The sequence below is a fragment of the Podarcis pityusensis genome (assembly GCF_964106645.2).
Source record: "Podarcis pityusensis genome assembly, chromosome: 1".
In the NCBI taxonomy this organism is placed as follows: domain Eukaryota; kingdom Metazoa; phylum Chordata; class Lepidosauria; order Squamata; family Lacertidae; genus Podarcis; species Podarcis pityusensis.
Genome location: NC_138028.1, coordinates 100,938,616 through 100,965,871, shown reverse-complemented (window position 1 = coordinate 100,965,871; position 27,256 = coordinate 100,938,616). Strand labels below are relative to the sequence as shown.

The 27,256-nt window shown below is 40.6% G+C and overlaps 1 protein-coding gene across 5 annotated transcripts in view; it reads right to left on the bottom strand.

The window, feature by feature from the left end:
* The window catches only part of KYNU (kynureninase), an 85,963-nt gene that overhangs the window by 20,396 nt on the left and 38,311 nt on the right, over positions 1–27,256 (bottom strand). For 4 of the 5 annotated variants that reach the window (XM_081008382.1, XM_081008380.1, XM_081008381.1 and 1 more), the window contains 2 exons: positions 17,037–17,135; positions 16,444–16,517 (listed from right to left, as the gene is read on the bottom strand). In XM_081008382.1, the coding sequence (XP_080864508.1) occupies positions 16,444–16,517; positions 17,037–17,135 (173 nt within the window). The remainder of the gene's footprint in view (positions 1–16,443; positions 16,518–17,036; positions 17,136–27,256) is intronic. The other variant, XM_081008383.1, reaches the window with a different exon arrangement.

The following is a 27,256-nucleotide window of genomic DNA, read 5'->3' as shown; positions in this document are numbered from 1 at the left end:
TCCACTGTGCTTCATTAAGTCCAGGGTCAATGCAGCCGTCTACCAGGAGATTTTGGAGCACTTCATGCTTCCTTCCGCAGATGAGCTTTATGGGGATGCTGACTTCATTTTCCAGCAGGACTTTGGCACCTGCCCACACTGCCAAAAGTACCAAAACCTGGTTCAATGCCCATGGGATTACTGTGCTTGATTGTCCAGCAAACTTGCCTGACCTGAACCCCATAGAGAATCTATGGGGCATTGCCAAGAGAAAGATGAGAGACATGAGACCGAGCAATGCAGAAGGGCTAAAGGCTGCTATTGAAGCATCCTTGTCTTCCATAACACCTCAGCAGTGCCGCAGGCTGATAGCATCCATGCCACGCCGCATTGAGGCAGTAATTGATGAAAAGGGGCCCAAACCAAATACTGAGTACATATGCATGCTTCTACTTCTCAGAGGTTCAATATTGCTCTATTTGCAATCCTTGTTTTTGCTGATTTCATTTAGTATTCTAATTTTCTGAGATTGTTAATTTGGGGTTTTCATCAGCTGTAGGCCATGATAACCACAATTATAACAAATAAAGGCTTGACATATCTCGCTTTGCATGTCATGACTCTATCTCATATATTAGTTTCACATTTTAAGTTGAATTACTGAAATAAATGAACTTTTCCACGATATTCTAATTTTTCGAGTTTCACCTGTACATAGGCCTACCATTACCCTTTCCAGTTCATAGCCTTTTGGTTTTGTGTACAAAGAGAGGGGGAGCACTCTTGTGCCTAGCAGCTACAGATAAATTCATAATTAAGATGAAGTGCGCTCTGGTAACAAAAACTCAGAAAAAAAGAAATGTGTTAGTGAGAGGACTCTGCTGTTTTAGTGTTGCAAACTCAAACTTTTTGAGTTTTTGCAATGGTATTGTTATGTGTTTGTGCTAGTCGGAACTCACCATGAATGTCTCCCTTGTTCTCTTATAAGGCCAATGGTGTCCAAATGAGAGGTGCTGGAACTGAGTTCTGCTTGCTGTGTCCAGATCAGCAAGAGTTGTTCAGATTAGCCAATTCACTTCCAGTTGCTAGCATTTGTCACCTTTCCTTTTTTTGCTTTCTCTTACCCCTATACGAATAAAGGTTCTGTTCTCTCTCTCTTTACAAAGCACCTATTTCCACCATCCCTCAAGATTATTTTGAGAATCATTTAGTCCATAAAGCCTTTCCTGCATTACCATAAGCAATGGCTTTAGAGTGCTTCTTTCTACTAGTTAATACACATCTGACCTTTCCTAACTACTCCTTTATATCCTTCAGTTCTGCTTCATCCAACTTGCTTAGAACACATGGCACTTGATGTGTCCTCACTTTAGTATCTTTTCATATCTAGCACTATGTAAAAGGATAAAGTATCTCCTCTTCACTTTTCTCAAATTATTCACAATTTTATATATATCCTCTCCCTATTAATTTGCATGGTCTTGAAATCATGTTCAGCAGCCTGAAGTTCCCAGGCATTTAAAATAATAATAATGGTATTCCTTTAGCTATCATCTCACCCTCTAAAAGAGAGGCTGGTGTTAAGAGACATTTACATTTCAAAATGTGTGGTTCAGCAATTTTAAAATTGAGACCTTCCAGACTCAATCTATACCTAGCGACATATTGCTGCTTAATCTATTTACTCTAAAACCTCTTACACGAAGCTTCTGATGTGTGGGGATTCATTAAATTTGTCATCTGAAAGTGATATTTAAGATATGAGTACCTCACCAGCATCTTTAGTGAAGATAGATGCTAATTATTCATTTGGTTCTGGCAGGGATCCTGCTTTTAATGCTTTTCACTTTCTTATTGTTTGATTATAAAAAGGGAAAGAAAGCCATTACTTACTGAGCCATTCTACGAACCACTATGAACTGACATCACTTTATAGGATTGACTTTTAGAGTCTCACCATTTCTGATATGCTGGGAGGGGTTGTTCCCTTCCTGTGATGTAATACAGCTGCACTGATTTGACTGAGGCACTCAATAGGCCCCACTGTTTACCATGGGTACAAATTATTGTGATGTCTGTGACCAGAAAACCCACTGCATCTTATATATGCAGAAATCAGTTGCCATTACTGAGGGTAGGAAATACTCTGCCTAGTGCTATGGTAGCCAGTTTCCCTCAATTTGACAGTACGGGACCTGAACATCTACCCTTGGTCTTATATGTATCTGTATGTTTATAGCACTGTATATAATACATAAATGCATAGGGCAAACATTTTGTGTAACAAGAATTCCTGCAATTGCAGTCATGAGTGTCTGCATGTACCCTGTTTATAAGATTATGTGTGTCCATAGGACTGAAGTTGTTCAAACAGGAAATCTGTGAACAGGTGGAAGAAATGCAGTAATGGCATGAGCTTCTGTGTGAATCAGACCTAACTGAGATATATAAAAAAGCATTAATATGCTGGATATACACAACATGTTCTACTCTTATATGCTTCACATGTTGAACAGCTCAGCATTGCCACTGAAAACAAGTGCTGGGTTTAAGAATGGAAAAATGTTTGAGATGCAGGAGTTCATAATACGAGTCCCCCCATCTCAAATAAGGTTGATCAAAGGTTCCTTTGAGCTTTCTCCAACTAGATGGGGATAACTGTTTGTAGCCAGAGACTGGGCCCTTTCAATTGTTGCTGTCAGGGACTGGGCAGAGGAGGAATGGTGGAGATCACCTCCCCATCCTGACCCTTCCAGGGAGGAGGAAGAGGAAGACAGTATAGATTTACAACAGTGGTTTGTGGGAGGTCACAGCTCATAGGCATATGAGGGGGAAAGTTGGGAAATAATGGGAGAGGAGGAGGAGGAGAGGGAGGAAGCGGAGCGACAGCTGACTGACACAGTGTCATTTGAAAGTATCCCAGACCCTCCATCTCCCAGAACCCAGCGAGCCTTGAAAGTAGGAGAGCAAAGAGCTCAAAGACAGAAGGAACGTAGCAACACCTGCAGAAGTGATGAATGAGGAAGTGGGAGAGATGGGGTGGTGGAGATTCACTCAGGACAATGCCATTATCCAAGAGGCTGGGTCTATAGCCCTCTCTGTAAATATTGAATAACAAAGGATGGTAAGAAACTTTTTCTTGTCTTTATGCTTTCCTGGGCAACCAGCCAGGAGCAACTGACGGCATCCTGACAGGGGCTTTTAAAATAGAAAAATAGGTGCCAGTACTCACCATGAAGTTGTTACAGTAAGTGCCACACTTTTTAATAACAAAAAAGAGGTGCCAGTACTATGTACCCTTGGGTATCCCCTGAAAAAAAGCACTGGGTGTAGAGATGAAGAAGGGGAAGGAACAGGTTAACAATGTGTCTCCAAAAACATCATTATGGGAGTGACAGGACTCTACACTTTTTTGAACTAGAGCTGTGTACAAATGGACTCTAGAAATTACCCACCTTATTTGTAAGTAGAAAAAATGAGGGACCATTTCACTAAATCTCTTTGGGGAGGAGAAAGAGAAATTCTCCAACAGTTTATTGGAGGTGTAACTCACTATTACCAGTGACAGTAGCAAAGCATTCTTTTTCCAGCCCCAAAGGTATTGTGGCTGCTTCTGCTGCAACAAGTGGAAGCAGCAGCAACTACCTTAGTAGATGTGGCTTGCTGGGCATCACAAAAGCGGAGAAGAGTATTAGAGGGAAATTCCGCAAAGCAGCCTTCAGAGAAAAATATCAGAAATTTTATCAGAAAAATGTCTTCTGTGAAATATGGTAACAGCTCTGCTTTGAGCCCCTATATCAATTATTTTCACCAAATAGAATTCATTCTTTTTTCATAATTCCTCACGTAAGTAACTATTCTTTTAAATTATAGCTTTTTTTGTCTTTATTTGTTACCATATTTTAAATTGTCATGAACTGCCCCATTGTTGGGTTGAAGTAATTTCTGTCCCGTCAACCCTGGCGAACTTATTTCGGGCATTCGCTGGCATACCACGTATCCCGAAGTATTTTTGTCTTATTCACCCAGAAATCATATAGTAACACCTCGCAAATAAGAAAAGAAAGGGGGAGATGCTGGGAAGTTTTTGCCTCTGCACATGAGTCTGAGAATGTTCTGAACAGTTCCCATTGAGTTCATGAAACAGTGTACCTTGACCTGTTCTTAATGCATTGCTGACCACATCTACGGAACATGATCGTTGTATTCTTTCATGTTATGATCAATCATTAGTAATTGTTTTGGTCTTGCTATATCAATCATTAGTTATAATTTAATTAGGAGGTTTCATGCCTGTCTAGTTCTGTGCTCCCTTTCCCAGCCTTTAATCTATTGGTGATTAATGCCTATATGTAACCCTTGCTCTGTACTTGTGTTAACCAATCAGCAACAAGTTGCTTTGTGTTTGTATCAACCAATCAGCAACAAGCGCACCTGTGGCAATGTTGTAATATTCAATAAAAGAGTCTTCTCAGGGCTTGCTCCAGAGATGCCTCCCATATGACACTTGCTACTCGTCTGTCGTTATTTCAACCCAACATCTGGTGACCCCCGACGTGCCAGATCCCTTCATGCAGCCTCATACTTCACTCGACTGGAAAAGTCTCAGCGCGCTACTCCGTGAGTATGGGGGGGAGCTTACAAAGTCCCAAAAAGAGCATGCTAAAGAACTGTTTCATTTAGTCAGACAGAGAGTAGCAGGTGCGCATATTTCCTTAAAAGAAATTGAACGATTGTTATGTCATATCGCTTGTGAGTGCCCCTGGTACCCAGAAATAGGGTCTTTGGGGATGGAAACTTGGCAAAAGATCGGAAAAACCCTCTTTGCAGAACCGAGGGCTCCAATTCATTGTCTGCTCACTTGGCAGAAATGTGCAGATGCCGTTGCTAAATTAGGACCTCAGGCGTCTCCCTCGGCCCCTGCCCTTTTAGCCGTTGCAGACAATCCCCCACCTTACCCCAAGCTTTTGCCCCCTTCGCAACCCTGCCAATCCCTTCCTACGTCTCAACCGTCTCAGCCTGCATCCTCCCCCCCCATCCCTCCTTCGCCTGCCACAGCCCCTGTTTGCTCTACAGGAGCTGTGCGCGCTGCGCTTTCTCTGGCTAGGCAGAAAGGGCTCCTGTCCTTAGAGGAAGAGTCTGAATGGGCTGGTGAAATGCCATCTGCTTTCCCTATCACCTATACAAACCCAGGAACTGCTCAACAGCAGGTATTGTACGAGACGCTTCCTTATTCTGTAATGAGAGAATTAAGGAAAGCCATTACTGATTCCAGTCTAAAATCCTCTTATGTAATAGGAATGCTAGAGGGAATAGCAACTGGTTATACAATGCTACCTCAAGACTGGAAAGACCTGATGCGCATGCTTTTATCCCCGGCTCAGTATGTGGTGTTTGAGAGTGAATTTAAACATAGCGCATCAGCCCTATCTGATCCGCAGCATACAGCCAATCAACTTTATGGCGCGGGTCAGTATGATAATATACCAGCCCAGGCGACGCTGACACCTTTACATTTTAGTCGCACTGCAACCTGTGTACAACGCGCCTTCCGGAAAGTCCCTGTCTGAGGGCAACCGCTGAGCTCCTTTGTCAATATTAAGCAACAGCATTCGGAGCCCTACCATCAGTTTATAGATAGATTGAAAGAATTAGTCACTAGGCAGATTGATAACACTACAGCTCAAAATGAATTGATGAAAAAATTGGCCTTTGAAAATGCAAACACCGATTGCAAGAAAGCGTTGCAGTCCATCATACATCGCCCTAAATATGACCTGGCCGATATGATTCAAGCTTGTGCGGATGTCGGTAGCCAGAGCCATGCGATGTCTTTGCTTGCAATCCAAGCTAACAATAACCTACAGGCAACTGCTTTAATTGCAAGCGCCCAGGCCATTTTGCTAAACAATGCAGAGCCCCTGGCGGGGGGGGGGGGGGCAAGCAGGGATGCTGCTGCCAACAAGGCTAGACTTTCCAAAAAATGCCCAAAATGTGGAAAAGGCTATCATTGGGCAAATCAGTGCAGGAGTCCAGGAAACTCCTTAGGGGCCCCACTCCCGGGCCAGGACAAATAGGGAGCCCTCCACCGTTAGTCTCCACTATTAAAACCATCTCAAAGGATACACGCTCTGATTTTACCATCGACTTAATTAATCAAGAAACCAAAGACACTGTTTTACCTGGTGAAATTGTGCTTATGCCCACCCAATTGGCAGGCCCACTACCTCCTAAAGTCGCAGGCTTAATTTTACCCAAATTTTCTGCGGCCAAAGAAGGAATCCAGGTTATTCCAGGAGTTCTGGATCCTGACTATGTGGGCACAATAATGGTTCAACTTTGGAGCCACATGCCCATGCAGTTAAAAAAGGGTGAGTCCTGGGCGCATTTGGTGATGCTCCCTTCTCATCCTACTGCTTCTATTATGGATAGTAATTTGCACGAGCTCTCTCCTTTTCCTCCACAGCTGTTAGCTGTAATCCAGCGGATTGGTGAACAGAAGCTTCTTCGTAAGTATAAAATCAATGGCAAGGTTCTGGAAGGCTTGATTGACACGGGCGTGGACATTTCTGTAATTTCCAGTACTTGCTGGGACCCCACGTGGCCCCTTGAGTCTGCCTCTGCAGTTTGGGGTGTAGGTGGACCTCAAACCTCTTCCAAAAGCGTACAGTGGCTGCCTGTTTCTCTGCCTGATAGTTCTGAAACCATTGCATATATCCAGCCCTGTGTTCTGAAAATCCACCTCAATCTGTGGGGCAGAGACTTACTACAACAATTACAGGCTACCGTTCAATTTAATGAGTAAGCTTGCACTCCCCCTCCACTGGAAATCAACCACCCCGGTATGGGTAGAACAATGGCCCATAACGGGGGAAAAGCTACTTGCTTTAAAACAATTGGTGAGTGAACAATGAAAAGCATCATTTGTCCCGCTCTCGATATCGCCGCTCTGTGGAATTGACTAATGATTGTGATGATTTTGTCTCTCTTCCCAGTAGGTCTGAATATATCTCTTTAGCTGTTTCTCTCTTTGGAGTCCCTGGATTGGCTGTACGGAATCGTATGAACATTAATTCTTTAGTTTGTTCTGCAGCAAAAGCCCTGAATTTTACTTCACAAGCTCTTCACCTTTTGAATAAAGAACAGAGTGAACTCCACCATGGACTTTTACGAAATCGTGCTGCTATCACTATTTGCTCATGCTTCATCATTATGGCTGTGAACAAGTGAATGACATGTGTTGTTTCAATATTACTGATAATTCTAAAGCCATTCAAAGCCAAATCTCTCATTTGCAAAATCTTGCACACCACATTAAACAGGACGTTGGATTTTCTGGCGTCTGGGATTCTTTCACCCAGTGGCTTACCGCTTGGTTACCAAACCTGACTTGGCTTCGTAATCTCTTTCAATATGCCATTGTCATTATATGTATATTAATTTTGCTATGTTGCTTCCTCCAATGCATTCCTGGCCTCATAAGTCTTTTGTCTCGGCTTCTCTCTCCCCCTCAGCCACCCAATAAACTCCTTGCTGCCTACTTTGCGAAATGGCAGCACCAACAGTAAACATTAGGGGAGATGTGGGCAGACTTATTTCGGGCATGCGCTGGCAGACCACGTATCCCGAAGTATTTCTGTCCCGTCAACCCTGGAGAACTTATTTCGGGCATTCGCTGGCATACCACGTATCCCAAAGTATTTTTGTCTTATTCACCCAGAAATCATATAGTAACACCTCGCAAATAAGAAAAGAAAGGGGGAGATGCTGGGAAGTTTTTGCCTCTGCACATGAGTCTGAGAATGTTCTGAACAGTTCCCATTGAGTTCATGAAACAGTGTACCCTGACCTGTTCTTAATGCATAGTTGACCACATCTACGGAACACGATTGTTGTATTCTTTCATGTTATGATCAATCATTAGTAATTGTTTTAGTCTTGCTATATCAATCATTAGTTATAATTTAATTAGGAGGTTTCATGCCTGTCTAGTTCTGTGCTCCCTTTCCCAGCCTTTAATCTATTGGTGATTAATGCCTATATGTAACCTTTGCTTTGTACTTGTGTTAACCCATCAGCAACGAGCGCACCTGTGGCAATGTTGTAATATTCAATAAAAGCTTCTTCTCGGGACTTGCTTGAGAGACGCCTCTCACATGACACCTGCTACTCGTCTGTCGTGATTTCATTCCAACACCCCATGATAACTATTATTATTACTTAATTAAATTTATATAACACCCTATACCTGCAGGTCTTAGGGCAGTTCACAAGATAAAATTGCAAAATAAAAACACAAAATACATAAGCAAAATTTATATAAGCAGAAACAGCCAAATAACCCCCCTCAAAACACATAAAAACCTTTAAAAACAATTCATTTTTGTAAAAAATAAATAAATTTTAAAAAATTAAAAACACAATTTAAAAACAATTTAAAAGACTGTTAACAGTACTCTCTGCTGGGCAGCAGCAGTTCTTTTGTAGTCTGTCTTGTGGAGAAAAGCAGGAGGGGAAAGCTACAAACTGTACAAAAAAAATAAATACAAATAAGCTAGAATGGTATCCTAGACTGATGCTTATGTACTCACTGGAACACTTTCTAGCTAGAATCTGTTACAACATTTTTATGGATGTCACTGAACATCTAATGGCTATCAAACAGTATAGTTCATATATTCTTCTCTGGAGCCCCATGTCCAAACAATTGATGGTGGCCTGTAAGAATGGTAGAGCCATCCATAGTATATGATCACATATCAATATACTTGTTACTTCTAGGAATATTTCCCAGTCTAGGAAAATTGGATTCCCTGTGTTTTTCAATAATGTGCTGAACTGGAAACATGGAAATTCCCATACAGATATGCTTCGCAGCTCCTAACTTATTTCCTGAATTTTTTATCCTATCAAGGATCTCAGGCTATCATACATGATTTTCCCCTCCCAGCCCACACCCCATTTTTACTTTTATAACAACCCTATCAGGGAATATGGCTAGCCCAAGATTACCCAATAAGCTTCAGGACTGAGTAGAAATTTGAACTTTGTCACTCCAGTTTCAGCTAAAGACTAGCCATTACATCAGTCCGGCTTTCACAAGATACATTATTAACATCACCATTTGCTAGGATGCAATTGTGGTCTCTAGGGCTTGAAAAATACAAGGCAAGACAGGGAATACTTGAACGTTCCAGAAATGTAAAAAAAAAAAAAAAAAAGGTTTGTAGCTAATGGTGTTGTTTTATGCCCTGTGTTTTTGAAGAAATATAAAGTGTGTATCTGATCCAAAGCAAGATAAATTACATTAGAGACCAAGATTGCATCTTAATACATCTTGTTAAGTGGTATTAAATATTAAACTTCCTTGACAGGTGGACAAGAATAAGGACTCTTCTGTGGCTTACCCCATTGGCATTTTGTTTAAAGAAAGCTATAATTTACAGCATACATTGTAATTTAATAAATTTCAGAAAAATTACTTTCCTATAAATATCAATAAAGTGAAGAGAATATGAAAAATGAGAAGTTAAAAACAAATCTATAATGGGCAGGGGAAAGGGTAGCCATAAGATTGGTCATTGGATGAAAGCAATTGATCAAATCATTTAAATGGCATCAGGAAGATCAAGTGGATAGGAATTTAATTACTTCTTTAAGAGGAGGCTAAAAGGCAAGGAAATGAAATCTTAATACCAGTTTATATGTTGGAATGACCCTGTATGGCCACTGGGTGTCATCCTTGATTCAAATGAGGAGTAAAGACCTTCCAGACACAGCATAACACCTGCAACTTCAACAGCAGTTAAATTCTACTCTATTTGATGGTATGGGATACAGCAAATTGTTCTGCATTTAAATCAGCTATAAAATGGAATACTCTGACATAGACAAATTCACTTTTGTCTCACTCCCTTATTTGGAGACCTGGAACATCCTGGTGATATAGGAAGCAAAAAGCAGAAAAACACAAGGATGTGATTGCTCAAAAACAATATGAGGACTAATCTTAAAGTCCCAAATAAATGCTAAATACTAAGGCTAATTTTGAAGGTTTCACATTTCCCATGGTACCCAGATTTAAACTGTATTTGATTTCCTAGATTTCGCTCCCCACTGTTTATGTTTGAGCATGGAAGGACATGAGAATTACTGGTTTATGTGACTGAAAAGCGCATGCTGTACACTGATGGTACTATAAAATACTTGTACTACTAAGATACTCCAGCAGATATTGCATTTCCATTGCTTTGTTCTGCTGTGTTTCTGTGTTCTGTCTTGTTTTTAGTTTTAAAGATTGCACATACAGTTCTGCAGGTGTACAAATCCACATTATTACCATTATTATGTTTTCAGAAATTATGGCAAAACATAGCCTTTTTCAGTATTTGAAATAAAGGAAATCATTGTATAAGTGGCGTTTAACCTTTTATGCCAAATAATGTTGGAAATCCATAGTTAATAGCTCCGCTCCACAGACTATACTGTCAGTCATAGTTTATTATGAATATCCAGGAAAGGTTGATCTAGAATATAAACCTAGTCAGCATATGCTACAGTTCTTTTGCTTTGCAAAGGCATGGTCTATGCAGCTTTGACTAGTTTCTTAAATGGGTACAAAAAATGCCTTTTCCTGAAGGCATCAGGTCTGGCAAAACTCATGCCCCTAAATGTTGTGGGCTGAAGAGATGAGGCATTCAGGTCCCAGAGCATCAATGTTTTACATAATAATGGTAAGTAATGGGTTTCCCAAAACTGTCTAATTCAAGTATGCTCCTCCTCCATCTCAAACCCATCACTTCATTCCCCATCCTCCAACTCAGGATAACAGAAATAGATTCAGGCGGTTGTTTGCTAGGCAAAAGTTATCTATGTGCAGGTGTTGTTCTTTTTATTAGGGCTTGTTTTTAGCTCTGAAGCGCTTTCCACATCCTCTTCAGAAGGGGAGTGCTGTTACAGGCTTAGCATGTTACTTGGGGGACCTGGAGGGTGGATGCTCTCCTGACCACTCAATGCTGAGGGATGAGACCCCAAAGCCTTGCTCTGCCCAAGCATCTCAGCTGAAAGGTCCAATAATAAGGTGCTTTTTATCTGCATTGAGATCCCCTGACCTAAACAAAAGAATCGACAGGCCTTGCTTGAGACTAGACATGGGGACTCCTGAAACACCACAAACTCATCCTCAGATGTGGATGAGTCTAAATTTGATGGCAAAATATGTTACCTGTCGTCGTCTGAGAGTCATGTCTTGCTCACGATAGAAGATGTGAAGGAGTTCCAGGCTCTCTCTCAAGGCCTGTGGATTTTGGACCTTCTCCAAGTCTACAAAAGCCGTGCAGGAGAATTGACCACACCCTCCCTAGCTCAACTGAGCTAACACTGTAACCGTGTGTCTACTCAGCTGGAACTGGGACAGTCCACCGCCAAAGCATGTGTGTGTGTGTGTGTGTGTGTGTGTGCACGTGCGCACTAGTTAGGAGGTGCTGCAGATCCTGAATCCTAGCTAGCACATACCCACAAGTGCTCCGACAGCAGCTACTGCTGAGCTTGATGAGAAACATGCACACTGAGTTGTGAGAGGTAGTGAATCTTTTCCTAGATGCCTTTCCCATTGTTTTGATGCACACCTTGCCTTCACCAGAGCAACAGAAAGGCAACTGAGGTGTGGAAGGGAAGGGGCCAGAAAGACTATAGAATTTTTTTTTTATTTATTTTTTTAGAATGCTGAGAGGGGGGGATGCAGAGAATTTGGCTCAGAAGCAGATGGAAATAATATTAGCCAGAAATTTAATCAAGGAACCTTTGGAAAGGACTGAGGTGGCTGTGGGGAGAGAAACAAGCACCAGTCACAGCTAAGAAGCTGACTGAGAGATTTAAAAAAATCAGAAAAGGACCAGGTGGAGAGGCTAACCTCACACACAACAAAGAAGTCAAGGGAAAGGACAAAATACACAGGCCTAGGGAAGAGGACACAGACAACAGTAGACCTAGAGCAAACGGTCTGCTCCAAGCAAAGACAGGAAATGAACTGAGGCCTCGAAGAGAGGGAAAGGCAACAATTTCATTCTAAGTTACAGAGTTTCTTTCCTTTGAGCAGTAGGGGGAGCTAAGCCTATTGGAAGAAATTCAACACCCAAGGGAGAAAAAACACATTACAACAAATGCTCCTAAAATAGAACGTTTCACAATTTACACTTTAGTCATCTATGTGATGGTTCTTGGATCTTTCTGTCCCAAAGAAAGCTGAAAATGCTTCCTCCTAGAGCATTTTTAAAACAGACCTGCAAATTTCAAACAAGGTTACAGGAGAGTAGTGGCTGCAAGCATTTTATACATCCAATAGAACATAATTGGCATTGCTAGTATTCTGTGAGAAGCAATAACCTTGTAACCCCAACTATTTTTATTTCTTTAATTTGGATGATGGAAATTGCAGGGGGGGGTAATATTTCTGTCATGCTCCCTTTGTGCATAAATTACCAAAGACAATGTAAGAAGATCCATAAAATACATTTATACGGGACAGGAGAGGCGACATAGACAAGTGAAAGAAAAACAAAGAAAATAGTTTAAAGAAGGAACAAACTTCTTGGCATTTATCTCAAGCAAATCAGAATCTCCAAGAATCAGCTTGTAAATTGCTGTTATCTCCCATAATGAGTTCTTCTCAATTAGAAGTACTAAAAATGATTCCAAGAATTAATCAGAATTATTGTGTCTAGACTGTTGTGAACAATATTATCTGTCTAGACAGCCTTGCTTATAATGCAATTGTGCTTGTACCATAACTACTTTTACTCTGAGATTTAAACTTCCTAATTCTAGCTAATATCAAAATATAAACCAGCAGTGTGTTAAAACATTAGCACTAGAAAGAAATATTTACACTTGTTAAGATCTTTTAAAATATATAATGCTACTATTCTTAAAGAATGTGATGTACTGAAAAATATTTGTTTTCATGCAGCAAGCGTACCATCGAAGAGCACTTAATTTTCATAGATTATAAAGGCTTTGATAATGCATATCTTTGCCTAATGCTTCCTAGCTTTATAGTTGGATATAATTTTAATGAAAACATGACACTATTAAAAAGCCATTAGCCACAGAGCTGAATTTCTCTTTGATTTTGTTCACAAACCAAAGACATTAAAGATACTATTTAAAAGAATAATTTTAAAAATCAAAACTACTCTATTAAAGCATCTATTTGACCTGACTTGGGGTTACTTATTTTTAAACATTATTTTTTCACTATTAGATGCATTTATAGGAGAAAGCAGATTCCCAGCAGACTGACATTGGATGAACTCCTCAATGCAAAGCTTTGGGATGGCTTCCCTAAACAGTGACTGATGCTACCATGCTACCAAACTGTGGAAGATTTGGCTTAACAACCCTTCCAGATATTTAGGGGGGGTGTATGTACACACATACAGTGAGCCTGCCACTTATGTGAGTGTTCGGTTCTGGGGGTCTACATGCAAAGATAAAATTGCGAAAAGTCAGGTACCCGCAGAACCGCCCCGTCCCACAATGTGGAGTGCTGCTTACTGGGGCCTGGGAAGATCGTAGGAGGGCCCCAAGAACTTCTCAAAGCCTTCCTGTGAATATCCCAGAGCCCGGAAGCGTGAAGGCATATTCCTTAACAGGCTCTGCGATACTACCAGAGTCCCCACACTGCCTTCCCAAAGCACAATAAGCAAGGAAAACCCACTGGGTCACTGGTGGTGGGAAAAATAAATAAGTGGAGAGTAATGGGTTTCCCCCATTTACTTATTCATCTCCCATCATGTGTAAGGTTGCAATTGCTTAAGTAAAGCAAGCACAAGTTGTGGGCTAACTGTACACACCCACACCCCTTTGTTCTTTATTTACAAATTCTGCTGCCACCATAACATCTTTAATAATATTTTATCTTGTCCACTTTATATGTAATTTATTAAAACTTATTTTTTCTTTCTTTTATTATAAACTACCCTTGGGACTGTAGTATAAGGTGATGATTGAATAATGGAATGAACATGCACAGGTGTTTTAAAATGTTAAAGGAATATATTTGCATTTATTAAACTCTTTGTTTATATAGGGTGAGATTCAATGAAGCCCAGGTTGTCATCCACTCATGCAATGGGGCTTCTACTTCCTCTTCTCTTTGCTGAACTGCACTGCAAGTGCCTATGATCAGCTCTGGAAAGTTGGTGAACCCTCCAGAGCAGATATAGGTGGCAAGAGGGGGTTGCAAGTGGGTGAGAAGAGAAACTGAAGACCCATTGCACATGCAGACAAACAGCACTGGATGCTGCCCATACAATATATATTAATAGACTAGACGACCACAGAGACTAGGGCTTGCCGATCAGAAAGTCGGTGATTCGAATCCCTGCAATGGGGTGAGCTCCTGTTGTTCAGTCTCTGCTCCTGCCAACCTAGTAGTTTGAAAGCATGTCAAAGTGCAAGTAGATAAATAGGTACCGCTCTGGCGGGAAGGTAAACAGTGTTTCCGTGCGCTGCTCTGGTTTGTCAGAAGCTGCTTAGTCATGCTGGCCACATGACCCGGAAAAACTGCCTGCGGACAAACGCCAGCTCCCTCAACCAGTAAAGCAAGATGAGTGCCGCAACCCCAGAGTCATCCGTGACTGGACCTAACGGTCAGACGGCCCTTTACCATTACATTTAAACTGTTTCTGATTCAAATTTGTACTATTATATTAAGGAATCGGTTATATTCTTATCTCAGTTTATTGTCCTGATTAAAATCCCAGAAATGCTAAAGAACAAGACTTGAAGCTCTCTCTCCGGAAGGGCCGGCCCACCCAAGAGGCAGGCTGAGTCAGCCGCCTCAGGTGGTAGAACACTATGAGGAAGTGTCCCTGCAGGGCCCCTGCCCACCCTGCCATTAGTGAAGAAGCAGCAGTGGCCACACCAATATCACCAGAAACTGCCATCACCACTGCTGCTTAGTGGGCGCCACCACATGGCCCAAGTAAAGAGGTGGTGGCAGCATGGCCATAACATCTTTACATTTCGGACTGCACCTGCTCTCTGATTCAGTACTTAATGGAAAGATACAGGGCTGAAAAGATCTGGCAAGTTTCCTTCAGCTTCTCCTGAAGTTTGTCTTTGGGTCAGGTCATACATGTGTCTTGTCTTAAGCCTTATTGTTTCCTGAGGCCAACTGCCTCCTGCTGTCACTCTCATACCTTCTGCCTTCCTTTCATCTCAACTCCTGTTCCTCTGCCTGCTACTTCCTCGGGCTCTTTTCTGCCTGAACTGTTCACAGTGCCCATGGAGGCCACACATTGATCCTTAGCAATTCTGGGAGTGTGCTTTTATACAATTTCAGACCTTTCACCAACAATCACTTCTATTATCTGACATCCCATTGGTTTATAACTATGAGTCAATGTGAGCCAGCAGAATGTTAATTAACTGGCCTTTCATAACGTGACCTTTTGAATCCTCCTATCTTGTATAAATGCTGACAGGTTTAACTATGAACCACAAAGGCCTATAACAGCTTCTCTGTATATGCAGCAACTGACAGCAAGCTGCTTATAACCCCTTACACTTACCTACTTCTAAATACAATATTACACACTCACACATTTATTACCATATTACTTTCTGCTCTCCATATTTTCATAGCATTTTTTTTAAAAAAAGCTATCTCAGTCTTTGTCAATTCTCCATACTATATAGTCAGTAAAACATGAGACTCTTGATCTCAGGGTCGTGGATTTGAACCTGTTATTGTGCTTCTAGCACACTCTTGCAGTTCTATCACACAGAAGCGAAAATATATTTCATGCATTTATTTATGCATTGTGGTATTCTTTCAGTGTGATCAGTCCCAGTGCCATAGTCTTAGAAAATCAAGGCTGTTTAAAACAACAAAGAATACTCAAGGAAGTAGAAGCAGTTAGTTCCTAGGAAGCTATTTTTCAAAATGAAGAATCACGAGTATGAAGGAGGTGGTTTTCTTGATTACTTGATTCCCTGGTTAAAAGAATACCGCTAAGAAATTTTGGTTTGCTGCTATGTATGACTGAGCTGATATCAATCTCCATGAAGGCAAAATAGACTGTGTGTGCACATAAACAAAGCAAGTTATCACAATTTTGAAACACCAATTCAAACACCATGCTTGTTTTATCTCTTCAGATGGGTTTTATTTGTCTAAAAAAGTATTAACACTGTTACTTGTAAAACTGTGTATTCCTGCAAAATAACACTGGCTGGTTTACAGCATCATCTTATAAATGAATGCTCAGGGGAAAAAACTTTTCTGGAAGTAAGTGTGTATAGGACTGCAACCTTAGTGTACATTTCCATTTGTAGGGTTGGGTTTAACACACAAAAATAAATGAATTGTATATGTTAGTACACACACAAATAAAAAAAATGTATTTAGCAAACTCTTCATTATTAGGATAGTTTTTTTAAAATGTGAAAGATACTTACGTTGGTTTTACAGTCTGGGAATGTTTCTCATGAATGAAAGCACCGGCTAGACCTCCTGCTCCCGAATTGAGGTACTGTAAGATAGAAGTCAGCATTTACATATATTTTTAGTTTTATCATGCATGAAAGCATAACTGACCTCTCTTTGGAAACTGCAGACTGACTTTGATTTAAGTATAATGTGAGCGAGTGTGAACCGGTAAGGAAAGTGTTCCTTAAAACAGCTTTATATTTTAAATTGCATAGCTTCTTGTAATATTGGCTAAGAGCACGTAAAGTGGTTTCTTCAGATGATGCTCCATATTAGTGGATTTCCGTTTCCCTACAGTCTTGCAGAACCTTCAGCATATTTTGAAAGCGTTTCTTCATGACCATGTTTTGAATTGCCAACTGTTGAGGGCAAAGCTGTACTGAAGCAGCTTACCTAGCTTACATGTATTTAAAATGTAATACATATAACACAGGTTTATATGAAGCAAATAATGAACAGTTCTCTTCAGTCTTTAACCAACTGTTCTGTTTGGCTGTTTTTGCAATATCTGTTGATATTTAACTGTATTACAAATACTCCAGAATACTAAAGACATTCTCACCTTATAGGAACACCAGCAGGCAAAGTCTACTCCCCATTCGTGTAAATGCAGTTCTACGTTGCCTACAGCATGAGCCAGGTCAAATCCAACAAAGCAACCCTTGTGGACAAAGAAGTGACTTTAAGTTTGCTTTGTATATACAGAAATCTTCATTTCCATGCAATGTAATGGTTGGAAAGCCACAAAATGACAACAATGGGCGCATCTGTCTAGAAATGATGCAAGAAGCATCATGACCCTTCCACAACTATGCTCTGTACAGCGCTATTGTAATAGGACTGCTAGCTGTGGCCCGAAAAATATGTGACACAACCACCAGTATACCAAAACCATTCAACCCCAAGACTTATGAAAGCAAATGCAACTCACGACCTAGATGGGGCCTGCCTGGAGCTACAGACTTCCTGTCAGCTCTTCTGTGGTGGGCTGGATTCACTTTGGTAGGATCTAATATTGTACATGCCTAGAACATGCTCTTTTCCTACCTGAGAATGCTAGTTGTGGGAAACATACCTGAACCCCCAGCAAAGAACAACTGCACATTGATTAAACAACAGCATGAACATTTGGGAAGTTTCAAGTATGTTGTTTGTTGGCAATGATGAACTCAGCCGCATTTACATCTGAGTAGATATGTATAGGATTGCTCTGTCATCTACTGTAGTTCCATACTACTGAAATAAGCTCCCCACATCTGGAAGCAAGCGAAGAAGCAAGTTCTCAAAATCTACTGAGGATTTCTGAGGGAAGGCAGGCTCTGCAGGGCCTTACGTGCATTTTGATGTGAAACTCCAAGAAAATACTAGAAATGAACTATGTAAGCATGCATAGAAATTACCACTTGATGGCAGCATTTTTAAAGTAAAGAATAATACAAAAATTAGTATTATAAAGCTGCTGTATTCATGAAACTGAAGAATAACGATGGTACATTTTGTGCATGGACTACAAATTAAAGAATATTTTACTTTTTTTTTTTTTAAAAAAAGGTCTCTTTATAAGCAAGGTGTGAAGATGAATAGCGAGGGCATAAATTCCTGTATCTTTACATAAAAATAGCACGAAAGCTTGAGACTATTGAGTTCTTTCTTATGCTCCATCTAAATTATTAAAACAATACTTCGGTATATTAAATCTCCTCTAAACTATGTAGCTCTCAGAAAGTAATTGCATTTATAAGTGTGATGTGCTAATTCTAATGAAGCCACTAATGAGGCTGTCAGCCTATAAAATTCTTTCAAAATGAAGGGATGAACTTGTAGGCCTCATCACTTGTCAAATGTAGCTAGAAATGATGGATTAAAGAAAACTATATAAGGGTGGGCAAAAGGGAGACAATATTCTATTGACAGGTTGCTAAGATTCTTGCAAAGAATCTGGACAGGGCAAGCATGATTTGAACTGGGAAGACATTTTGTATGTGATTTTGCAAGAAGGTGTACTCAGGAGGATAACCTAATGAAAGTTAATTATGGCTTAACTATGGATAGAAGTTGAGTATGCGTTGCACATTTAAAACATGTTGGTGCGAAATTACGAGGCTTCGATAAAGACAGATATCATCTCGTGACTAGGTAACATACTGACTGAAAGTACTTGTCCTTCCTCTTTTCACAGCTTCTTATCGTATGCAACTATGTAAATGAATCATCACACATAACTTCACAGCAAACAAGACTTCTTTTCAATAGAGTTAGTACAGTGACCTGTTTCACAGAAGCTTGTAGCCAATGCAGTGCTGAGTGTCCCATCAGCACAAGGATTTACACTTGTGCAACAAGACTTTCTCTTCCTCTCCTACGCCCCACACAAAATGCTCCTTCCCAAAATCTGCTCCAGAGGGTTTGGGGAAACCCCAGTACAGTTACAGGGGCTGTAAGGGGTCGGGGGGGAGGGGCGGGTAGAAGGGGAAATCCTACTACACAAGTGTAAATCCTTGTGCTGACAGGATGCTTACTTGGTGCTACGTTAGATGCAAGCCACACAATTCTAGCCCAACTGCATTGGCTGCCAATTAGACTCTGGGCCCAATTCAAAGTGCTGCTTTTGACCTATAAATCCTTAAATGGCTCAGGATATTAATATCTCAAGGACCGGCTTTCCCCATATGACCTGACCTAGACACTGCAATAATTCTGAGAGGCCTGGAGGGCAGCAATACAAGAAAGGGCCTTTTATGCAGTGGCTCCCCATTTGTGGAATGATCTCCCCAGGGTGGCTCGCCGGGAGACTTCATTTCATATCTTTATGTGGCAGGCATAAAGTTTATCTATAACTAGGCCTTTGACTAAGTGAACTTTTCATGGCCTTTTAAATGTGTTTGTGGGAAGGGGTTATTGGTTGGTTGGTTGGTTTTCTTATTTTGTATTTTGCATTCTCATTTTGTATTTTTATGTTGTGCTCTGCGCTGTGATCCTTGGCAGAAGGGCAGTATACAAAAGTAATAAACAAAATAATAATAATAAATAATGCTAAACCATAGTTTAGGACTATGTGAAGGGACAGAAGTAAGGCTTGCACAGAAGCAAGCTCTCTTTATACAGCTATAATTTAAACTAACCAGAGTTTAGCATTAAACCCAATCTGGCTATATGCACGGTAAGGAGAAAGTGGATAAAGAAAAGCTTTTCTGCCTCTCACATAACCATCCAATGAACCTGAATGCCGGAAGATTCGGGATAGGCAGAAATAAAGTACTTCTTCACACCATGCATACCAAAACTGTGGGCTTCATTCAAAATCTTCCCTCACTCTAAACCTGCCCCCTGATCTTGAACCCAGTTGCTTCAGAGTAAGTCCAGATCTGACCATCAAGTGAGAAGTCAGCTGAGAGCACAGATCAATAGTTCTTACATATATACTTTCTTATCAAGATCCATGTTCCAAAGTCTATTATATACTGGAAAGCTTAGCTGAACTCTCCAGCAGTAGTTAAGGTTTCATTTGCTGAGCTTCTCTTGCTACCATTACCATTTTGCCAACATAGGTTATTGCAGAACTATGCAATATGTATAGTATATGCAATATTCAATGTGTATGTATAAATACTATAAAAGCACAACCTCATAAGAATACTGGAATATACTCTGCTCCTAAAACAAGAAAATCCCTTTGAATAAAACAGTTACAAAAAAAGGACTGGTTTGGGGACGACTTAAAAAAGGCTTTATGCATTGGAAAGATGAAATGGCTTGTATTGCATGGGTGAAAACATATTAATGCCTCCACAAAAATCCAAAACATCATAATACTCAAGCAGTGACTCTCCGAGACAGTTAGCCGTCTGAAGTGGTAATCTTATATACACTTCTTTGTCTCATTTAGCATGTGTCATTTACTTCCAAGTAAATGTACTTAAGAAAAACTGAGGTGAGGAGATTTCACAAATTACAACACCATCACCTAGCTTCTATTCATGAATACCAATACAGAAAAGTTGCAGCAAAAACCTCATTGTCCTTTTCAGTATTTTTATCATGTGCCAATGATAAAAGTGTGATTTAGCTATCTAGACACAAATCAATTGATAAGATGCAATGGAGACACTGTGGTCTAGACTTCTTTCCAAATATAGATTTCATTCCAAATATACCCTTATACATGTACTTTCTTCTGATGACATTAGAAGTGTTTTTAATTTTTAATTATATAATTACTCATCTAGGTGAATTATCACACCACTTTTAAGACAGACATTGGGAGTGGTGGACATGTTGCCCAAAACCATCCACCTTGCTTTAACCAAATTAAATGAATATAATGAGCAGTTCTCTGAACAGTGACTTGTTTGAGTTGAGGCCATGTTTGAGGCCTCATTACACATGAATAGTGATGCACCCTACAACCAAACACACCCCACAACCTATTATATGGGCTACAATAGAATGCTTCTTTCAAACCTATCTTCAGCCAGAGGGTGATATCCTGTGGGTGCCAGGGAAGGCCACTGATGATGCATGAGCACCATGTTGGTGACGCTGACATGCATTAATAGCAGACTCATAATGAGTTTGCTAATCCCTATGTTGCCAATATGATACTATTTACAATTTAAAGGGAGGCATGTACCAGAAGAATGAAATGGAGAATCCTCAAGGTAAGTATTGGTATTGGAATGAAATTCTGAACATGAGCAGTCCATGCAGCATTTTATCGCCGGGCCAGTTTTTATAGTGAACTCATTAATTAATAGTGAACTTATTTTCCAACCATCCATGCTTATCCTGTCACAAAGGCACCACCCACAAACAATAAAGAAGCAAAAGCAGACCCAGAAGTACCCCCCCCAAAAAAATATATATGCAGGGGGAAGCCCTCTAAGGGGCCAAATCACAACCACCACCAAACAGTCCAATGAGGGATGAACAGGCTCAGTTGCCGCATAATGTTGAGAACAACAATAGCAGTAGTACAGTAGTTTAAACTCGTAATTTTCACAAGTAATCAATGTGAAATATTTCTTTTATAAAATATAAAACTGGGAGAAAGAGTCATAAGTTTTCTGAAACAATCATTTTTTATTTTTTATTTTTAAAGCTTCCTGAAGGGGTTGGGAAAAAAGCATGTAATATAAAACTGGATTACAAACTCATGACATAGTTAGTGGTTGTATTTTGGTAAAGAAAAAGCATCCAACCATGCTAGGACAACTATTTTGCAAAATGCTTTCAAACTCATCCTCCACCACCAATCATGGCAGGAATGCATTTTGTGTGTGGGTTCATTTTGTGTGTGCATTTTGTATTGTGTTTAAAACTTGCTTACAGAAGCAAGTTTTCAATCAATGATTACAAACTTACAAAAGGAAAAACTGTCTTTTGATTTCTTTTGTAAATCTATCTACTAAATAAATAAATATTTGCACAGCACAGATTTTCGCAAAATGGCTCTCGTCTGCTTTCCTTCTTTTATTAATATTCACGGTTTCATTTTTATAAGTTATGAACTTACCAATGTCATGGTGCTCTGTGCTTTCACTCTCACCTCCCACAAGTGACAGCTAATAACATTGAACAGGGGCAGACCAACACAGGGTATCGTGACATCAGGAGACAAATATAATCTATTAGATAATATAGAGAGTAAACTGGCAACAACAGGTGTGGCTGACATTTTTGATAGCAGCAATATATCCACCATAATGTCTAGTTTGGCCCAAAGATAAGATCTGTAGCTTAATGTGTTGAATGTTCTTACTTACAGAAGGAGATGCAATGATCTACCAGCCTTTCTCAACCTGTGGGTCCCCAGATGTTGAACTACAACTCCCATCACCCCTAGCTAGCAAGGCAAGAGCTCAGGGATGATGGGAGTTGTACTCCAACATCTGGGGACCCACAGGTTGAGAACCGCTGATAGGCCTACCAGGGAACATCTTTCTCGATATGAAACCCATCTGTTAAGAAAGCTCAGCAGAAGAAGCCTAGCTTAAGGCTGTCCCTTACCTCCACCAAACATTCAGCTATTAGGACTAGGGCATGGTGTACGTGTACTGTATTTCTCATGAAGTAGCCTTCTATTTCAGACAAAGGGAGAATTTCCTGATCCTAAGTTTAGAGATTTTCAGAACATAATGGAAAGAACTTGTTTTTAGAATAATGCTTAGTGATCTTATTGAAATGAGTGTTACATTTTAGTAAACTATTAATCTGTGCATAAAGACTAGCTACTTTTTAGATACAATGTCTAGTTTTAATATTTAATTAATTGAAACTCAACTGTTTACATGAAAATGGGTTTCTTACTATTGTAAGATGTCTAGATCATTTCTGTTTAGACACAGTTCAAATTTAATAAAGCTAAAAATTGTACTGTTTTAGAAAAAGTATCAACAGTTTGTGCAACAATTCTTAATCAATAGAATGATATGTATTAGGATATTCACTTACTATTTAGCATTGCTAGCATGTCCACTGTGACTCTCTCAATTCCTGCAATGCTTTTTAAAAATGTCTCTAGCTAGATAAGGCACATCCAATAAAAGATACACCTCCTGAAATTCTGTTGACCTCTTGATAAGAACACTTAATTGACAATTGTTCTTTCTGATTCCTGAGGTTAAAAAGAATCCCTGAGAGTCTGTCTTTTTTGTAAATTCCCCAAGGATGAGTCACTGAAGAGTCTGTCTTTTTTGTAAATTCCCCAAGGATGAGTCACTGAAAATGAGTTACCTCATGGAGGTGATATACTCAGTAATCTGCCTGTCTCCTGTGAAATTGCTGAGCTGAATAGGAATACTGTCAGTACCACCAGGAGCAAACCGGCCCTCCTGATGGAATGCAAAATATTTCAACAGCAGATGCTATTGAGTTGGGGAAAAGGCAGCCACTGAACCAACTGTTGATGAAATACACAAACACCTCTTATATTGAAGCAAATTAAGCTTCAACTTGCTTGACCATTTTTAATGTGTTGAACTGAAAAGGAATGCAAAGTTTCAGTGGATTTGGCTATGTTGAACTGGCCTTGCAATTGCTCTAGTCCCAGTACAGATCATTCTGAAAAATAAAGTGAGTAAAACATGACAATATGGATGCCCATTTAATAATAAATAAAAAAACAGTCCACCATGCAAACTGTGCCTAATTTTGTTCCTTTATAGCAGGGGTGTGGAGCTGGATCCAACCAGCAGACCAGATCCTGACCTTCCCCCAGCCTCCCCCTCCCTCAACCCTTTCCAATTCCACTGCCCACTTTTCAGTCACCTGACATCACCATGAAATCAAACCACATCAGCAAAGGCACATGGGTTATGAGCTCTGACAATCAGCTGATCAACATCTGTAGGCCCTTTTTTCAGAAAGGAGCCACTTCTTTACCTGCCCCGCTCCAGACTCCATAGGTGCAGGGCAGGTGGGCATGGCTTGGGGAAAACTGCCTTGAGAGCCAAACTGGGCCCCTGCCAGGCTTAATTACGCCAGCAGACCAGTGGTTCCTTGCCACAACTTCACAGGATTAAATGACTAAATTAGCAACAACCTCAAGGCCATGATCATGTAGAACTTGTACCGAGTTTATAGTTCACAAATGCCAGTAAGAATAAGCAGCAGTGTTGAAGGCCCAGCAGTGAACATTTTCCATTATTGTCCTCCTCAGAACTTTCATCAGGCTACTGGGAAGAGCCAAGAGCTGCAGAGCATACAGCTGTCCTGGTGAGGAGAAACTCCACCCCCCATGGACCAAAACCTCTAGTCCTACCTGGCCCTAGTTGCTAGGGGGCAGGGAGAGAAGGGAGAATAATTTCCCACTATGGCCATCATGGTACTTTCAAAGAGCAGCAGTTTAAGCAGTATCAGCAACAGTGCTATCTGCAGCTTGGGTAGTGAACATTTCCCATCAGGGCTTTTGTAAGACATCACTGAATTGCAAAGGTATCATATTATGTATCCCTTGTAAAGAAATTCGTAACAGTTACTAGCCTGAAAAAAATGTTTGCTAGTAGGCTCAGGGTTGGTGGAAGGAGGTTTAAGAACACCATCCCTCCTGCAAGAGCCTACTTCACATCTATGTGAATATGAATGAGACACTCTGTCCCTCCTTCACCAGCCATTCACTCTCCTGCATGCACTCACCAACATCCAATTCCCTTCTTACCTATGTTTGTCAGGCCAATGCGTAAATACAAAGCTGCTTATGTGTTTTTTATATATTAATTCTTCTCTTATTAGTACAGTGGTACCTCGGGTTACATACGCTTCAGGTTACAGACTCCGCTAACCCAGAAATAGTACCTTGGGTTAAGAACTTTGCTTCAGGATGAGAACAGAAATCATGCTTTGGTGGCGCGGCGGCAGCAGGAGGTCCCATTAGCTAAAGTGGTGCTTCAGGTTAAGAACAGTTTCTGGTTAAGAACGGACCTCCGGAACGAATTAAGTACTTAACCCGAGGTACCACTGTAACTGCATTGGAGGAGGCATAAATATTATAAACAAGCAAATAATACATAGTCACCTATTCCCCAAACTTTCAAAGCAAGGCATGCTAAAAAGCTAGATTTGTCAAGGTTGCACTTCAGGGTTCCTTCACCCACCCACTGAGATAGGCTTCTTGCTCCCTAGAGAGCTCCTGAACAGAAGCCCTTTAAATTCAACATGGCTTTTAAGAGCTGGTCAAGGAGAATGCTATGTATACTCTGCATTAATAAAACCTTAATTCCTAACCAAAAAACATCCTGCTAGCTGAACATATTGTGAATATTAATAAAAATGTGCATTCATTTGCAAATTTTAATGTATCGCTTGGCATGCCTGCTAGCAAATAACAAAACCCTTTACATCTGGAGGTCCTGTTTCCTTCCCTACTTTATCTTAGCATACACTGCCCAGATGTTTTCAAGTATAATTCCACAGCCTAAGCAACTAAAACAATGGCCTTAAACAACCAACCCAAAAGATTACTTGAAAGTAAGTCCCACTGAACTCAGCTGAACTTACTTCTGAGTAAATGTGCTGTAAAAAACAACCACCTTTCTTGAGATTTTGGATACATAATTCTGCATGTGTGATTTAGATGAACAGCATACACCCAGATCCTAGGCAGCAGCTGTCAATACTAATTGTATAAAGTTGATTACAGGGTTTGGGGTTTTTTTAAAAGGAAGACCTGAGAGGGTGTGCTTAATTCTTGGTGCCACTCATCGATGAAAAGCTTCTCACACCCAAAATGGTTGGCTTTGAAATATAAAGCCTCTCCTGAGAATTAGAGGAATGGTTTTTCACAACAGCAGCATGAATAGATCTTTGAACTACGTGAGCACTTGGGTATTTCTTGAAAGGGTTGGGACAAAGAACTAGTTAGGCCTGACATGGTACACAGAAGAGCACTTAAGGAGTGTGAATGCTGTCAATTTGGAGATCATTTTATACAGCATTTCTGGAGTTTAAGGCAGAGAATAGGTTCCAATGACACTGGAGGAACTCAAGTGTCAAATGAGTGAAACTTCAAGACCTTTCAACTTTGTCTACTAGCTAGTGTTAAAGGAGTCAATGAATAGAAAACACAGCCAATCTTTTGCTAAGTAGATGGTACTTTTGAACAAATACAGGCACACCTCATTTTATTGCATTCCACTTTCTTGTGCTTCGCAGCTATTGTTCCCTATGAGGATTTGGTGCAGCTCAAGGCAGCTGGCCATTTCCAAAGGAAGGAAGCCCCTACAGCCTCTGTACTGTCCATGGGAATGGAGTTGGCTAGGGCTGGAGCCGGGTTTTTCCACTTCCGCCCCTGCAGCCAAGGGGGCCTGGCTTAATAGACTACAGTACAGTTTAAAAATAACTTTTAAGGGCACTGGGAACCCAAAATTTCTTTGACTCATATTATTGCGACATTCACTTTATTGTGGTGGTCTGGAACTGCAATATCCCTGAGGTATGCCTGTACAGAAAAGCTGATGCATCAGGTGGAGCTCTACGTTACAGCACATTTAGCATAAGGTTACCAGATTTTTTTCAATTAATCCGGGGACACTTTTCAATTTCAATGGATTCTGTATGGGGACTGATTTGTAAATCCAGGGACTGTCCCCAGGAAAAGGGGACATCTGGTAACCTTAATTAAGCACAATGGTTAATTCAGTCTGGCTGCCAGGCTTAATAGCAGAAAAAGGGTGCAGTTCTAATATTCTATTTTGACAAGCCTCTCACTTCCCAGCCCTATCCCTCAACAGTATCTCCTGAATTGACAATTTTTTTAAAAAAAGACAATTTGTTTAAGTATCAGTATTGTTAAGCAGGCTGCTCATTATTATGTCAAACACTTAGCCAGCACAACTGTTCCCTGGCAGCAACCAATATACATTTGCAACAAACCATGTTTGATTTCTACTTGAACCATTGTTGGCAGAGGCGCTGACTTGAACCCAAGATTGAGGGGCCCAACATGTGGTACACATGATGTTATGTGCGATATCATGTGTGATATCATGTGTGCGACACACATCATGCATATGTTACATCGCCTGGAGAAGGCCAAGCACGGAGAGCAGCATGGCGTGGCTTCAATGACCAGAGGCTCCTACTCTCTCGTGCTCAGGAGGAGCCAGCCACTGAAGCCGCACCATGCTCAGCCACTTCTGCCCCCTGAGGGGGCCCAGCCCCTTCCCAACAGATATTGAGGGGGTCAAAGAGACTTTGGCCCCATAGAGTTGGTGGGCCTGGTTGTTGGTGACATTTGTCATTGGTTCATTTTCATAAAAGTGTCAAACCTGTCGAGAACATGAGGGG